General features: G+C 38.5%; 1 protein-coding gene across 8 annotated transcripts in view; it reads left to right on the forward strand.

Moving 5' to 3' along the window:
• The window catches only part of RALYL (RALY RNA binding protein like), a 717,288-nt gene that overhangs the window by 683,594 nt on the left and 17,008 nt on the right, over positions 1 to 16,686 (forward strand). The window contains exon 9 of one of the 8 annotated variants that reach the window (XM_054561800.2): positions 379 to 9,590. The exons of the other annotated variants lie outside the window; for them this stretch is intronic. Within the exon in view, the coding sequence (XP_054417775.1) occupies positions 379 to 396 (18 nt within the window). The 3' untranslated portion in view covers positions 397 to 9,590. Of the gene's footprint in view, positions 1 to 378; positions 9,591 to 16,686 lie in introns of those variants that run through there. 8 annotated transcript variants of the gene reach the window in all.

The raw sequence follows: 16,686 nt of genomic DNA on the forward strand, positions 1-16,686 counted from the left end.
ATATCATATAAGAGATTAGGTATATTTAAAGTCCAAAATGAAAGATTCTCTCCAAAATGCTCCATTGCAAAAGGAACCTTGCATTTATGCAATTACAAGTGAACTATATGTGGATATAATATCCTGGTAACAAACTACAATATACTGGAAGATACCTGGGTTACTAACTGATGATAATTATTTATACTATTTGTATGGCCAACAGTCTTGTCTACAGTGTGCTCCCTAAGATGACACTTTGGTAGATGGCCAGTTCACCATTTTCAATGCCTGTACTGCCTGACAATCAGTTATTATGAGTTGGGAATTTGGCTAAGACCTGCTTCTTTACAAGTTGTATTTTCCTAATATCGTAATCATTATACTGCTCATTTCCAGATGTCCTTTCCTGCATAACCACATCACGGACTTGGTAAATGTATGCTGATGAGGATGTTATTTCTCATATTTTATCAAGCGTGAAATTAAATATACTATCTCAAAGGACTTAACTAATAAAAATGATATGCGGGCAAGTGTGTGTGTATATGTTGCCAACTTCCAAATATCTATGGACTGATCATGTTAAATTTGGCTTATCCCAGATAAAAATCAGATTCCAGTTTAATACCGTACCTTTAGTTACTTAACTCATTTTTTCATGGTGTTTGTTTTATCAATAGTTTCCAAGACAGCTGAATTGTATAGATTCTATATTGACTTTTAACATGCCAGCTCTATTAAAATTTATGGCACCTTTATTATTTTTTGTTTATTTATTTAATTAATTATTTTTGAGACAGAGTCTCACTCTGTCACCCAGGCTGGAGTGCAGTAGCACGATCTCAGCTCACTGCAACCTCTGCCCCCCCTGGTTCAAGCGATTCTCCTGCCTCAGCCTCCTGAGTAGCTGGGATTACAGGCACCTGCCACCACATCCAGCTAATTTTTGTAATTTTAATAGAGATGCGGTTTCGCCATGTTGGCCAGGCTGGTCTCAAATCCCTGACCTCAAGTGCTCCACCCACCTCGGCCTCCCAAAGAGCTGGGATTGCATGTGTGAACCACTGCGCCCAGCCAGCACCTTCATTTAAACTTTTCAAATATGAACTTTTAGCAACCACTCCTATTTCTTTGAAAGTCTGTATCAGTTTGCAGAACTTAAGCACCTGTTCTTAGACTGACATTGATTTCAGGAATCTATTGATTAAGGATTAGAGTGAAGAACAAACAAATGTCCCAGATTGTCCTTAGGCAGGACTACATGATTCAGCAGGACTAATTTGACAACATGATTTCCTCAACTCATTCTAATCAGACCTCTGCTGTCAGGAGTCCATTGTGACTACACTCCTTGAGCTCTCTGGAGGCCTCCATGCTGCCATTTACAATGGTTACTTCTCTGTTCTTATTTTAATTTACTTCTCAGCAGAATTGTTCATAAGCTGACCACTTCTTTCTTCTGAGAAATTCTCCTAATTTACCAGTTGCTCATTCTCAGGTTCTCATACTAGAAATTTTCCCTCCATGCTCCCACTTTAAATATTGGGTAGCTCAGGGCTTTGTCTTAGGCCATCTTCTCTTTCTACACCCTGTCCCAAGATGTCTTCATCAAATACTAGAGAGTTAAATATTACCTATAGGCAAAGATTCCTAAATTCACATTTCTATCCATGATCTCTTCATGGGACTCTAGAGTCAAATGTTTAGCTGCCTATCACCACATAGATCTCCAATAAACAATTGAAACTTAACATGGCCAGAAACAGTCTTGATTTTTTTGAAAGTCTTGAAAGTACAAAGTCATTTTGTACTTTCCCAGGCTTCCTCATTCTGGTAAACAGCATCGCCATTCACATAGTTATTAAAACCAAAGACTAATATCATCCTTGGCCCCACCTTTATCCTTGTTAATTCTACTTCCAACTCACACCCCCAAAGTTAGTTACAACTCCACGACAAGTACCATGACCCAAGCCACCATCCCTGCTCTTCAGATTTTCCATAATATCTAAACTAGTTTTCTTGCTTCAACTCCTGCCTCATGCAACCCATTCTCCACAGAAGAAGGGTACAAATCTTTATAAACTATCTGTCAGACAATGCCATTTCTTTGCTTAAAACCCTACAATGTTTTTCATCACACATAGAATCAAAATCCCAAAGAGTGTGAATGTAAGTTGTGATGAGATTAGATGAAGGATGCCAGGAGAGAGAGAGAACTTGGTGAAGAGAAAGAGAAAAGATCCCCGATGCTGAAAGGAAAGGAATCTAGACCACAAGTATACATACCTGAAGACTCCTCCACTGGAAGTGACTGTGGTTAGTCTGAGGATGTTGTGGCAGGAATTTGAGGGAGTTCAAGCACAAACTAAGATAAGTCAGAGAGTGATAACCTCTGGGGAATGAGGAGAGATGGGCACTATCACAGATTTCAGGGGAATGAAAAAGATTTGAAAAGGCTCCTATGGAAAACACTAAAGATTACTAATTTAGAAAACATATAAAGATTGGCAGTGTTAGTAGCCAGTTAAGGTTAAAGATCAAGAATTAATAGAGTAGTATTTTGCAAACTTTAAGATGTATCAGAACTACTTGGAGAACTTTGTAAAAACACAGATTCTTGTGTCCCATTCTGAGAGATTCTGATTCAGTATGCTGAAGGGGGCTCTAGGAATTTGTATTTGTAACATGTTCCTAAATTATACTGATGCTGCTGGTCTGGGATCACACTTTGAGAACAACTGTTATGAAGTCATCAATCTGCCTTTTCTCCATTGGGTTTTATCAGCCCTTATGGAAGCATGAAGAAAGCAAACGTGTTCAAAGTTGCATTTTTGTCAGATAGTGCAAAAAACAACAATAAATAAAAGGAGTTGAGGATATTAGTCAAAAAAAAAAAAAAGGAATGGCTGACTAGATGGGTCATGGAATCTAACCAACAGGGAAGGAAGGGAACACGGTTGTGGGGGAGTTTAAAACTGAGAAAATAAAGGCACAAAGGGAACAAAAAGCCCCTACATATACCATTAAGGACCAGAGAAAGAGGAACTAAATGAATAAAAGAAAAACAAAGTCTGTACTTAGGGACCGAGATATTTCAGAGGTGGACAGTTAGAGATGATGAGATGCTCCATGGGAGGGATTGATAGAAGCGGGATCAGTGCAGAAGTCACAGCAGATGAAGAATTTAAGGAATGAGGGGCTCAGATGCAAGATGAATCATCTACATGGGCATGAAGTCACTCCAAATATTGGATGAGGGGGTGAAAGAGTAAGACAGTTATCAAAAGGCTGACAAGAAAGAGAGGGCATGGCCAATTTCAGTCCCAGATCTGTCATTATCAGTCTAATTGAACTACCTAACCAAATAACTTCTCCAAGTCTCTCTTGACTTTCTTTTTTACAAAATAGTAAGGCAAGATCAGAAATTTCAAAAACCATTCTGTTTCATTTTTACTCTGGATGCATATGTTTCCTAGGAGCAATATGTCTGAAAGAGCAAGGCTTGACCATACAGTCATGGCAATAAATCCAAACCATGGTATCTGGACTATACTCTAAATACACAGAAAATAGCTGATTAGAACTGAGCACCTGCCTGGAGGTACCCATCAGGTTTTCTCCCTCAACCCTGGTATTATCACTGGAGGCTTAGGGAACTAGAGATAAATCCTACATCTATTACATCATTTTGTTTCTAAGACTTGGAAAATAATAAATGAGGAAGGGTTTAACACTCAGTCCTTGCAATCCAGATTGAAACTAAGGAGTCTCTCCTAGTGATTGCCCAAGAGAAAATTCCCTAGTCTGGTGTTCACTGTTATCTCCTTTCCAGGCTACTGAACCAAAGCATCCTTGGTTCCCAAAAAGCGAAATAAAAGCACAAATATTTTCTTTTTAGATAATAAAGGGCATCATAGATTTGAACAGCAAAGATACAATATAATTAGAGTTTTTCTCACAAAGAAGAGCTGGTATCCACATGCCCATTTAGCTGCTCAAGGCAAATCTAGAATGCCCTTGCAAAAGAATGAACAGGAAATAAGAATTGGATCTGAAGTGAAGGAAACGCAACAAAATGAGCTAGTAGGGTAGCTGTAGGTGGTGGTGCCCCTTGTGAGGTGGTGAGAAGCCAAAGATATGAGCACAGACTATCCACATAATGTCTAGTTCTAAATATACACTTAGTGAAATTGATTTCCATGGAGCAATTCTTTCAATTCACATTTGGGAATCTATCATGCGTGCACCAGGTGCTACCAAAAATGCAGGGAAAACTAAAGTCATTGCTTTATGTATGAAAGGAAATGTTTAAGAGTATGGCTCCTTGTCTCAAGTAGCTTAGTGTCTTGTAGAGAGAGGACTGATTTCCTGGCTGGGCGTGGTGGCTCACGCCTGTAATCCTAGCACTTTGGGAGGCTGAGGTAGGTGGATCACCTGAGATCAAGAGTTCGAAACCAGCCTAGCCAACATGGTGAAACTTCATCTCTACTAAAAATATAAAAATTAGCCGGGCATGGTAGCAGGTACCTGTAATCACAGCTACTCAGAAGGCTGAGGCAGGAGAATCGCTTGAACCCAAGAAACGGGGGTTGCAGTGAGTCGAGATTGAGCCATTGCACTCCAGCCTGGGCAACAGAGCAAAAACTCTGTCTTAAAAAAAAAAAAAAAAAAACCAACATGGCACATGTATACATATGTAACAAACCTACACGTTGTGCACATGTACCCTAAAACTTAAAGTATAATAAATAAAAAAAAAAACCAGACAGATGACTGATTTCCTCATGCACAAAAACAGAAAAACTAAACAAAAAACAAGCTCGGACTTTATAATTTATAAGCAGCCAGCCAAGACTCAAAATCTGTGATTCTACAATAATCCATACCTATATATTTCAGTAGTGCATAGAAGTCAAAATTTGGATTTATCTACAGTTAAACTCTCTGTACTGATGCACTATACATACACTATGAAACCACTACTATAGTCGTGTTTCTGAATAAATCCACTAGCAAGTATTCATTGATTGACCGCTGGGGATAAAAAAAGAAAATAAGAAAGATATGAACTAACTGAGGATAAAGGCCACAGATAAAAAATACAGTGCAACATGTCATGGTAAGAACCATATGAAAAACATAGTTTACAGTTGGGGAACCAGACATAGCCACTATGGTCAATAAAGACTCCTGGCAGAAATGGGGTTGGAACTTTACCTTGAAGGATGACAAATTAGAGAAACGACATGTGCTAAAATTGAATAAACGATATTCAAATCATCCTTCATTGTCCCCAGATCATTTTATGGAAAATATATTTAAAATCCAAAAAGCATTAGATAATTCACATTATACATAGGTAGGTAAAGGTGAATTTTAAAAAATAAAAACTACTGGAAACTTCACAAATACAACATTTCAAGCTCTTTTATTCTCTATATTTATATCCACCAAATCTGTATTCCCCTTTATATAAAATAACGTCATCCAAAATTAAAGTGGCCTTTGCCATAACGGAAATACTATAGGAAAGCTAGTGCTTAACACAGTGCTAATTCAAAAAAGCAAATGAGCTCTTCTCAGGTGTATGAGAAAAGGCTTCTGTGAACACTCTAGGACATTATAAAGCTGTCAGATGTGTTATGGAGCCTTAGGCTAATCCAGTGTTTTCCAAAGGAGAGTTTTTGGTCAACTTACACTCAATACCTGGGGTGCTAAAATGCCAACATATATTATCTCAAGAAGCAGCCCTGGAATCTGTGCTTTATCAAACCAAGGTTTGCAACTACAGAGCTAAACCATCAATTCCCAAAGGAAACTATAGACAAGCAAAACATTTAAATGGATTAAGGAGAATTTGAGTTCTTTTGAATTCTACTTATAATTACTTTTCCTTTTGCCAACTACACGCAATCAAATCAGGCAAATCTAGCAAGAATCCACAGTAGATTTACCTAGCTGAATTGTGTAATACTTAGACATGCAAGCTGAGTACTACGTTGTAATACATCTTTCAGGATTTAACAAAACATTCAACTAAGCAGTAAGTCACCTGGGCTTACCAGGTATTGAATTTCTGTGCACACTGGGGAAGGTCTGGACCTCAAATCCAATCCTGCACTTGAAGACAACTCAAAGTAAACATTCTGGTACGCCATTGAAAAACTGGAATGCATAAAGCATTCTGATCAGTATTCTTGGTCTTTCTTTATGAGAAAGACTGAAAATGTCTCCTTCTTTTTGAGACTTTTTGATTCTTTCCTAATGAAGTCCTTCACCTGGATGATCCCCTTTATCAACTGTGCTTCTCTTTCTTTTTCTTATCATTTTGAATGAATGCTGGCTAGAGGACAAACAAGAACTTGTGAGACATGTTCCACAAAGGTAGTGCCGACTGAATTAGTTAGAATTATAAATTATAAGGAAGAAAGTAGTACTCAATCTGTTGGATTTTGGCATGTATTTTAGCACAGCCTTCAAAGACCTTCATCTTGAACTCTGTCAATCCATCATATGCCATCTTCCCTGTCCTACTGAGAATAGATATTGAGGGCATAAAGACAGCAGTACCATTATTTGGATGGAGTTAGGGATAGGATGAACAGCCATGGTGCCTGTGTCCTGCAACTGACCTGGCCTAGGTGACCTGCATGGGTCATGCATGTCCACTGGCCATCTGTTCTCAACAGAAATGGGATGTGACTCAGCCTTTGATGTGAGGGGAAGTGTAATAAGCAGATATCTCTGCTTCCAGCTTTCCACCTGGAATCCTGCCTCTTCAAGAGCTCTGATCCCTTTGTAATAAGTGTCTCCTCTTATTTCAGACTTGCTACTCTTGCCATCTCACTTGATTTCAATCATTTTTATTTTAGTTAAAGAACTCTGCCATTAAGACAAAATCTTTCCTGGAGGTTGGATGGCTTAACTGTTAGAAACAAGAGCTCTGCCTGCAGTCTGACAGAAGCATGTTCAAAGTCCCATGACTTTGAGCAAGCCACTTACCTGTGCCTTCACTGGCTTTAGTTTTTCCATCTATAAAAGAGGGTTGACAATAATATATGTCTGGCTCATAATTGCCATGAGGAGTAAATGAATTAATGTCTAAAAGGCACATACTTAGCACAGAGTAGGCATTTTGTGCTACTCTGTAGTTACTTAATCTGTTTGATTTTGAATTTTGTTTGATTTTTTTATTTTAGCACAGCATTCAAAGACCTTCGTCTTGAACTCTATCAATCCATCATAAGCTATCTTCCCTGTCCTACTGAGAACAGATATTGAAGGCATAAAGAAATCAGTACCATTATTTGGATGGAGTTAGGGATAAGATAAACAACCATGGTGCATGTGTCCTGCAATTGACCTAGTCTAGGTGACCTACTGCACTATGACAAAAAAAAAAAAAAAAGACTTAGAAAGTCAGAAAGACTTTGCTAAGTCTTTTTTATGTTGTAGAGCATTTGTATCCTCTTATATATTTTTTTCCAAAGTTAGAAAAACCTTGCCAAGTCTTTCTGTTTTTATTGTAGGGCATTTTTATCCTTTTGTATATTTTCTGGTTTGTGTGTTTGTTTGTTTCTTTGTTTTGAGACAGAATCTCTCTCTGTTGCCCAAGCTGGAGTGCAGTGGTGTGATCTTGGCTCACCACAACCTCCACCTCCCAAGTTCAAGTGATTCTCCTGCCTCAGCCTCCCGAGTAGCTGGGATTACAGGCACCCACCACCATGCCTGGCTAATTTTTATATTTTTAGTAGAGATGAGGTTTCACCATGTTGGCCAGGATGGTCTCTAACTCCTGACCTCAGATGATATGCCCACCTCGGCCTCCCAAAGTGCTGGGATTACAGGTGTGAGCCAGGCCTGTATTTTCTGTTTTATTGTCCTACTTAACTTCATGTATTTAATTTTGGTGACCCAAATGTTTCCATGCATTTCCAGACATGGGATAAATTAAGTCATAGTTATATTAATAATAAAAGTCTACTGGCTTTATATCAGCCTCTGCATAGCTGCAATACCTTGCCACTCCCTCGCAATCTCTCCCAGCTGCTTCTGGGAGTCCCAGAAAGTATCTCACCTGTGCTCAGGAGCATATCTGATGATGTGCTGCTTCTGCCTGCCCACTACCTGCCCTCTCCCTTGAGGATGCAGCCTTGCCACAGACTTTGCTGCTGCCTTTTGTGAGAACCAGTATGACTCTTTCTTACTCAGAGGTGCAGGACCCACAAGGTGCAGTTGGTGCAAGATCCCTTCAGGTCTCATTGTGCCAGAGAAGCCACATCAGGTTCCACATTAAAGTTGCAAGGACAATGCTCTGTCCCCAGCTCTAAACTGGAAGTTGTCACCAAGACCCCAAGTAACACAGCTTAAAGCCTGAACCATGAGTTCTACTATAGAGCAAAGCAGCTACATGAGCTACTGACTGAATATTTTGCAATAACTCCCTGTTTCTGGCCTTATTCTTCTGCAGATTGTTCTCCAAAGAGCTGCCAATTTGGTTGTGTTAAAGCTTTAGCCAGGCTATTTCATTGTACTTAAAACTCTCTAAAACTGCCTACCTCACTTGGAATAGATACCTAAGTCCTTACAGTGATCTACAAAGTCTTGCGTGATCTGGCCCCTGCTACCTCTCTGATCTGGCTCCTAGTTCTCTCCCATTCACCCCACATCAGCTCTGTAGCTTCCAGGCACACACTGCTCAGCTCCTGTTTCAAGGCCTTGGCATTTGCTGCACCTCTGAATGTGGTGACCAGGAGAACAGAGGGCAAATTATAAAAGGCCTTGATGCTTCACTAAATGTTTGAAGTTTATTCCACAAATTTCATATAAGTAAACCTGTACTTACCTGTACATAAGAGAGAATTGGAATGCAATACAACCTAGTGGTCTGATGCAAATTTTTTGGAGTCAGATAGAAGTAGGGTCTCCAGATTTAGCAAATAAAATACAGGACACTCAGTTAAAGTTTCATTTCAGGTAAATAGTAAATGATTTTCTAATATAATCATGTCTCAAATACTCCATGAAATGTTCCAAAAAGTGTTATTTAATTTGAAATTCAAATTCAACTGGGTTTCCTGTACTTTATCTGGCACCCCTACATAGAAATGGAGTTGAATACTGGCCTTGAACAAACTATTTAACTTCTTTCAGCCTTGGTATGAAAATAGAATAATAATACCCACCTCATGGGGCTTTTGTAACGATTAAAAAATATAATGCATGAACTGCACTTAACAAAGTCACTGGCACAAAGTAAACAAGTAAATTGCAGCTGTTGTTATCATTATTGCTATTGTTATGATCATCTCATTTTGCCAGTGAAGCTTTCAATAAAACATTACATTTCTAGCAACATAATCTTCATATGAAACTTTGTATTTTTAAAAACCCTGGATTATTCAAATTTGTTAAAAAAAAAAGCACTTCTTATTTGATAAGAAAGACTTCAGGAAGCAAATGTAATATTCTGAGAAGAATTATGATTTGATTTCAGCTTGTTAAATTTTTATTCGATTGTATAGCTCTCGGCACATTCAATTCAAAACAATTTATTTTTAAATTCTATTCTTATGGCTTTTTTTTTAATAAAGATAACACTAACAGTATCCTGTGATGATATAGGGCTTTTGTTTCAGTTTTTGCTATAGATTTGTTCTCTGGCTCATGTGATCTGGCCATGAATTTAGCAACAGATGGTAACTTGTGGTTTTATGAAAACCGAGTATGTGAGAAGCCTTACATATCACATTTTCTTTAGTTACCTAGACACTTATTCATTAAAACAACAACCGAAAGAACTTTTAATTAAATAGTGGAAACTCAGTAATGTGCCAGATATTGTTGGTTGCTTAAGATTCAAAGAATAAGACCTACTGGTTTCTGGTTTCACAGAGCTCTCACTGGGTAGAAGAGAAGATGTTGCAACCAGAACAAATAAATAAAACAGTATGATAGGTAAAAATGTCACATAAGTCATGCAATCGGGTGTGGGAAGTGAGATGATAGAGCAGACTTCACAAAGTCTGTGTAACATTCTAGTTGGTTCTTGAAGAATGAAAAAATGTATGCAAAGTAAAAAAAAAAAGAATTAGATGGCATTACACACAGAGAGAACAGAGTATATACAAGGAAGAAAGGTATGAAAGAATTGGGGAAGTTGCCAGTTTAGTTTGGCTAAAGCAGTGGAACTCAGAGGATGGCCCAGAACCAGCAGCATTGTATCATGTGGCATATTTGTTAGAAATGCAGATTCTCAGGCTCTAACCCAGGCTCACTGGATCAGAAACTCTGGGGTGGACCCCACTCCTCTATGTTTTAACACGCATTCTAGGTGATTGTGGTGCCTACTGAAGTTCAAGAACCCTGAAGTACAACAGTAGAGTTTTCAAAACTGAGTGCACATGACATCACTGAGTGTGCATCTTTCATAAACACCAGTGACAGGGGCCACAAGCCATAACAATTAAATCAGAGTTTCAGAAGGTGGAGCCCAGACCAAAAGTTTAAAGATGTTTTACTGTGCAGCCAAGGCTGAGAACCACTGGGATAGAGCACATGGTACATGAAGAAGAAAGGGCAAATAGACACTTCACCAAAGAGGTAAACACATGAAAACTCACTCAAAATCATCAGACTTCAAGAAAGTACAAATTAAAACCACAGTAAGGTAACACTGCACACCCTCAGACTGACCAAAATTGGCTGCTATAACTACATGCTGGCAGGGAAGTGGAGCACTAGTGTATCATTGCAATTAAACAGACAGAGGTTGCCTGAAGGGTAAGGGTGAGGAGCAGGGATTGACTTTCCTGAAATGTCATTCCGTACCTGATCCTGGTGAACATCCACTTTTATTTCACTACTCGTTTTTATCTGGAAACCTTCCTGAACTTTCAAGTTACTCAGGCACATCCTCCACAACTCCTGCAAACCTCTGTTAGGATACTTCCTTCAGTGCTGCTACCACTTTTTAAAATGTCTTTCTCTTCAACTAGATTTAAAACCGTTTGAGCCAGGGTGTTCTTTTTTCATTGTGGATCCCTCATGCATAGCACAGTATCTAGCATTTGTATGGGGATGGATGAATGAGTAGACTAAGGGATGTTGGGTTACCTGATGATTTTGACACACTGTGTCATGCCTCCATGCATTTACATATGCTGTTCCCTCTGCCTGGAATAACCCATTCTACCTTTTATTTTGTTTGTCTGGCAAAAACATCTCCTGTCTTAAAGGTCATCATTCTTTGTCACCCATTCCATAAATCTGTCCCCCAACAAGGACACATCCATTTGGATTTGCTTCTTTCTTTAGGCCATGCTTTGTACATAGCTCCTCATACTTAACTTACTAGATTGTAATTAATGATTTTCCTTCTTTCTGGATCACTGATTTGTAAATTTCTCAGGGGTTATTTTACTTCGTGTTTTTCCTCCGTGTAGTGCTTAGCATATGTTAATGTTCATAAATATTTGTTAAAGAGAGAGGAAAATGTCCTCAGACTACCTCAAACATATTATGAGCATTTTAAGCGCATTTTTATTGTCTGTCATAATCAGATTGTGTTCTAAGTATTACTTTTGTGTGTATCCCCCCTGTGATTTTGAGGATTATTATACGAAGCATGGAAGCAAACAGTTTTCATTATAGCTTAATCACTAGGTCATTCAGGCAGCAGCCTGAGTCTTGAAGGCACTGAGGAGGAACAACAGAAGGAGGCTTAAAACCAACACATCAAAGTCAACACAGCAGTATTGACTCTATAGTGTTGGTTTTCAGTGGTTCTGAAATATTGTCTCCTACGAGTGATAGAAATGCAAATTTCAAGTAACCTGAATTTAGTTAGCAAAGCTAGAATGCTGACTTGTAAAACAAACCAGAAAATAAGCCTTCCTCTCACTCCTGATCTACAATTTTTAAAGCCAAAAGAGTCACAAGTTCATAAGAAAGTAAATTTCAGAGGATTCAAAACTAAAGTATGCCCAGATAAGTAAGATAGATGCTCTGATTTCAACTGCAGCTATCAGTGCAGCTATCAAACAATGTGATCATTAAAAAATAGGCTTTAGTTCTAAGGATTTTTGAGATGTTAAGAGTATTGTGGTAGATACACAATTTTCAAACAGCCTCTCATGATGTTAAAAGCCAAATAACAAATCTAGAGTATAGATCCAAACAAAATAAAATATTTTCACTATTTCTGAGTTTCTATATAGAGGATAACACAGGAGGAAGAGAACAGAAAGATTCTGGAGTCCTTTGGAAATGAGAAGCAGCTTAAAAATAAGCTTTAAATATACAAAAATAGGAAAAAATAGTTACTTTTCTAAAAATGCTATAATGTGTTAGAGGAAAATGGAGCAATCTAAAGTCTTAATTCTGTGAGATATCAAAAAGCTAATTATGAAAGTAGTTAGAAAAATAATACAATTCTGCCAACAAAAAGACCTCTGCCGGCTGGGCGCGGTGGCTCACGTCTGTAATTCCAACACTTTGGAAGGTTGAGGCAGGCAGATCACCTGAGGTTGGGAGTTCAAGACCAGCCTGACCAACATGGAGAAACCCTGTCTCTACGAAAAATAGAAAAAAAATAGCCAGTCATGGGGACACATGCCTGTAATTCCAGCTACTTGGGAGGTTGAGGCAGGAGAATGGCTTGAACCCGGGAGGCAGAGGTTGTGGTGAGCCAAGATTGTACCACTGTACTCCAGCCTGGGCAACAAAAGCGAAACTTGGTCTAAAAAAAAAAAAAACTCTCCCTATCAATATAGTAGGGAAACAAAATTTTTTAATTGCATAAGCAGTAACAAATTTACAAGCATGTAAGGTAGCACCAAAGTGACCACAATGTTAGTGTCAAAGCAAAAATAGCAATGGATGAAGTTAAACAGGCAAGGAAGATTTAAGACTGTTTCAACAGAAATCAAGACTATTGTAATAAGAGAGAGATTGAACTCAGCTCTGCTGAAACAGGCAGGGGAGCTTTTAAGCACCGGGGTAACTAGTGGAAAAGTACTGGAGGATGGTAGAGGAAGGTTGGTCAGTGTAATTAGGCCATCTGTGTTTGCTAATTGCTGCTTATCTAAGTTAGGTTCACACCTCCCAGAGACTGAGAGATAGAGGTTGCTTCTTACTTAATGATTACAGTTCAAAGGAATGATTCCGGGTCCTTAAGAAATATATTCCTGGGTTTATACAACTGGCAAGAAGCTGGGGGAAGATTTATGTCTCCAAGGGGCAGAGGGAAAATTTACAAATACAATTTTTCTAAAGTAAATGCTCTAAGAAAAGGGAGGTCAGGAGCCTATAGTCAGGAAAAACTCGGTCTAAAGTTTTGTCAAGCCCTCTTGGTCATCAGGACAAAATCTCACACATTTTATTTGGCCAAACAGAAGAAAGGACAATTATTTCCCCAAGAGACAAAAAATCGTACCTCATGACAGTTTTCTGAACAACTCTTAAGAGATCTCAGAAGTAATTCCAGCGCTACATTTTTACATTTGTCAAGTAAAAAACAAATCTAGACTTAGTAATGAGAGACTAGCAATGAGGGCTGTTGCAATGGTGGAGAGGGACTATTGCAATAGGGAGAATGCTTTGGCCATGAGATCTGCAAGCATCTCAAGTACTAGGCAAGAAGGGTTTTTCTTTTATGAGAGGAGTAAACAAGATTAGAAAGAACCCAGGGTGGAGAAGTGGGATGAAAGATTGGCATACTGAGTAAATATATCAGAGGATGTTTTACCCTGAAGCCAGCATATTTTCCAGGAGGGCCCTTAAAGAGGGGATGGATCCTGGCTCAGGCTGAGGATGGACTGAAGTTTGGGGTCCTGGGAGAAGGAGAGACTCTTGTTTGATTAATAAGCATTTTGTTCTCATTGACCAATGGAGACAAAATAGTTCAGTTAGTCATGAATGAGGGCAAGAGTGGGAATTTGGAGGATCTATGTCTGGCCTTAGCATAGGTAAATAAGCAGGTGTGAGTCTTATCTAAATCAACTGGAGAAGGGTGGTTCTTTGCAGTAAGCCATTTCCCAGAACAAAGGGTTTCTTAATTATCTTAATGAGGATCACATAAAATTCAACATGATCACATATCCAGAGGTTATTTGACTCACCATCTTGGAGATGTGTTAGGCCATCCTCACATTGCTATGAAATCATCATTCTCAGTAAACTATCGCAAGAACAAAAAACCAAACACCGCATATTCTCACTTATAGGTGGGAATTGAACAATGAGAACACATGGACACAGGAAGGGGAACATCACACTCTGGGGACTGTTGTGGGGTGGGGGGAGAGGGGAGGGATAGCATTGAGAGATATACCTAATGCTAGATGATGAGTTAGTGGGTGCAGCGCACCAGCATGGCACATGTATACATACATAACTAACCTGCACATTGTGCACATGTACCCTAAAACCTAAAGTATAATAATAATAATTAATAAATAAATAATAAATAAATAAAAAATTTAAAAAAAAAAAAGAAATACCTAAGACTGGGTGACTTACAAACAAAAGAGGTGTAACTGGCTCACAGTTCTGCAGGCTGTACTCGGAGCATGATGCTGGCATCTCCTCAGCTTCCGAGGAGGCCCCAGAAATATAATCATGGCAGAAGATGCAGCAGGAGTAGGCAGGTCACATGACCAGAGCAGGAGCAAGAGAGAGAGAGCTAGGTGCCACACACTTTTAAACAGACAGATCTCACAAGAAGTCACTCACCATTGTGAGAACAGCACCAAGAAGATGGTGCTAAACCATTCATGAGAAATCCTCCCCCATGATCCAATCATCTCCCACCAGATCCCACCTCCATTACTGGGGATTACAATTCAACAGGAGATTTGGATGGGGAACACATATTCAAGCTATATCATGTGTCTACATTGTAATCATTGGAGAATGGGCTTAATCCCTAATAAAATTTATTTTGATGTCAAAGGTAGGAGGAAGGACACAGATTCACCAGGCCTCCAAATAGACACTCTAAAAATGGGGAAATGGGAAGTCAGTGTCTTTGCCTTTTATAGTGGAGAAAATCATTTCCATTTGCCCTTACAAAGTACAGGTATACATTTATCGATTCAGTTATTTGGGTTTCAGGTTCAGATGGACAAGCCAAATCACTGAGTCTCTGAGGCTCACTTCCATATGTGTTAAAGGAAGTTTTTTTGAGTTATTGAAAAGATTAAATAGGATCATGTTTATGAAAATCCCTGCTATGGGATTTTGTATGTGAAACTTAATATTTTCCTCAAGTAACAAAATTTAGTGGACATGCTAATTATAGGAAGTTTTAGTAACATTGAAAGAAAAAAATTAAAATGATTTGGTGGCCAGGCATGGTGGCTCATGCCTGTAATCCAATACTTTGGGAGTCCAAAGTGGGAGGATCATTTGGGCCTAGGAGTTTGAGACCAGCCTGGGCAACACAGTGAGACTCTATTTTTTTAATGATTTGGTTATGGTGTTTTTGCATACCCCTTGTAACTTTTATTGTCTTAAAAGTCTAGAATATTTTATTAGTAATCTTGTATCTCACATCAAGACACTCTTTTGAGGTATTCTCTCTTGAGCTGGGGTACAGTGTAACACCAAATCATTTCAAATTGCTGAGAAAAGTTGCAGTGATTTCAAATTTGGAGGAAGTTATTTTCATTTATATGGGAATACTAAGAAGAAAGGAACTAATCAAGATAAAACAAATGATACATAATTATCTTATTTAAAGAGAAGGGTTTGTCATTACTTAGCCATACATAATCTGACCACAAATTCTAGATCTTTGTATTTTGGCCTTTTGAATCCCACCCCATCCTCAGCCTTCACACTCTGGTACCTTAGTCTCCTCACATTGCCCTAAACACAGAGAGACAGACTAGACCACTTACAGGCAGGTGACTGAACACACACATTTATGAGGGAATTCTATGGGGGAGAAGTGGCATCTTCTGCCTGCCCAGGAGGTAACTCCCATTGTTCTATAAGGATGAGTAAGATGCTACATACCAATATCAGTAACATAGAGTTCTTAAATAGCCTTGCACATAGTTTGCCCAGAATGCCTATTTTTGTGTAGGATGGGCCAAAACCGTATTATAGTTCTATGATGCCAAGCCAAATTTATTAAATCAATAAACTCTTCTAAGATTCTGAGAGGCAAACAAATCTTTCCCTTCTTGTAAATTATTCCCAGATTCCAAAGGGCAAAAGCTATTGGAAAAATGATCTTAGTGACATTAAGAGTTTTATGCAACAGAATAATAATTAGTCTAGATATGTGTTTTGCCCTTAATGCCATTTTTATTCACTCAGCCAGCAAATACTTATTAAATGATTACTGTACTCAGGCACCATTGTAAGGGCTGAGTAAAAGGAAGTGAATAAGAAAGAAAAAACCTCTTTTGGGGAGAAAGGATTGCAGGCAGGCCGCTTCATTCTCAAATTGCAGATTATATTCTAAAACATATCCAAGATTCACATTCTAAAATATATTATTCAACCTGAACATATTCTATAAAACTAATACAGTGGAGTATGACTGGAGTATTAAATTCATTTTTACTTCAGTGTCCATTGTTAAGCCTCATTGTTATTTAAATTCATACTTGTCCATTTAAAGGTCTATTTGTAATTCACTGAAAAAAATAGATGATATGATAGATATTGTAAATAGAGGACTTATTAAGA

Source organism: Pongo abelii, chromosome 7 (genome assembly GCF_028885655.2).
Source record: "Pongo abelii isolate AG06213 chromosome 7, NHGRI_mPonAbe1-v2.0_pri, whole genome shotgun sequence".
Lineage (NCBI taxonomy): Eukaryota > Metazoa > Chordata > Mammalia > Primates > Hominidae > Pongo > Pongo abelii.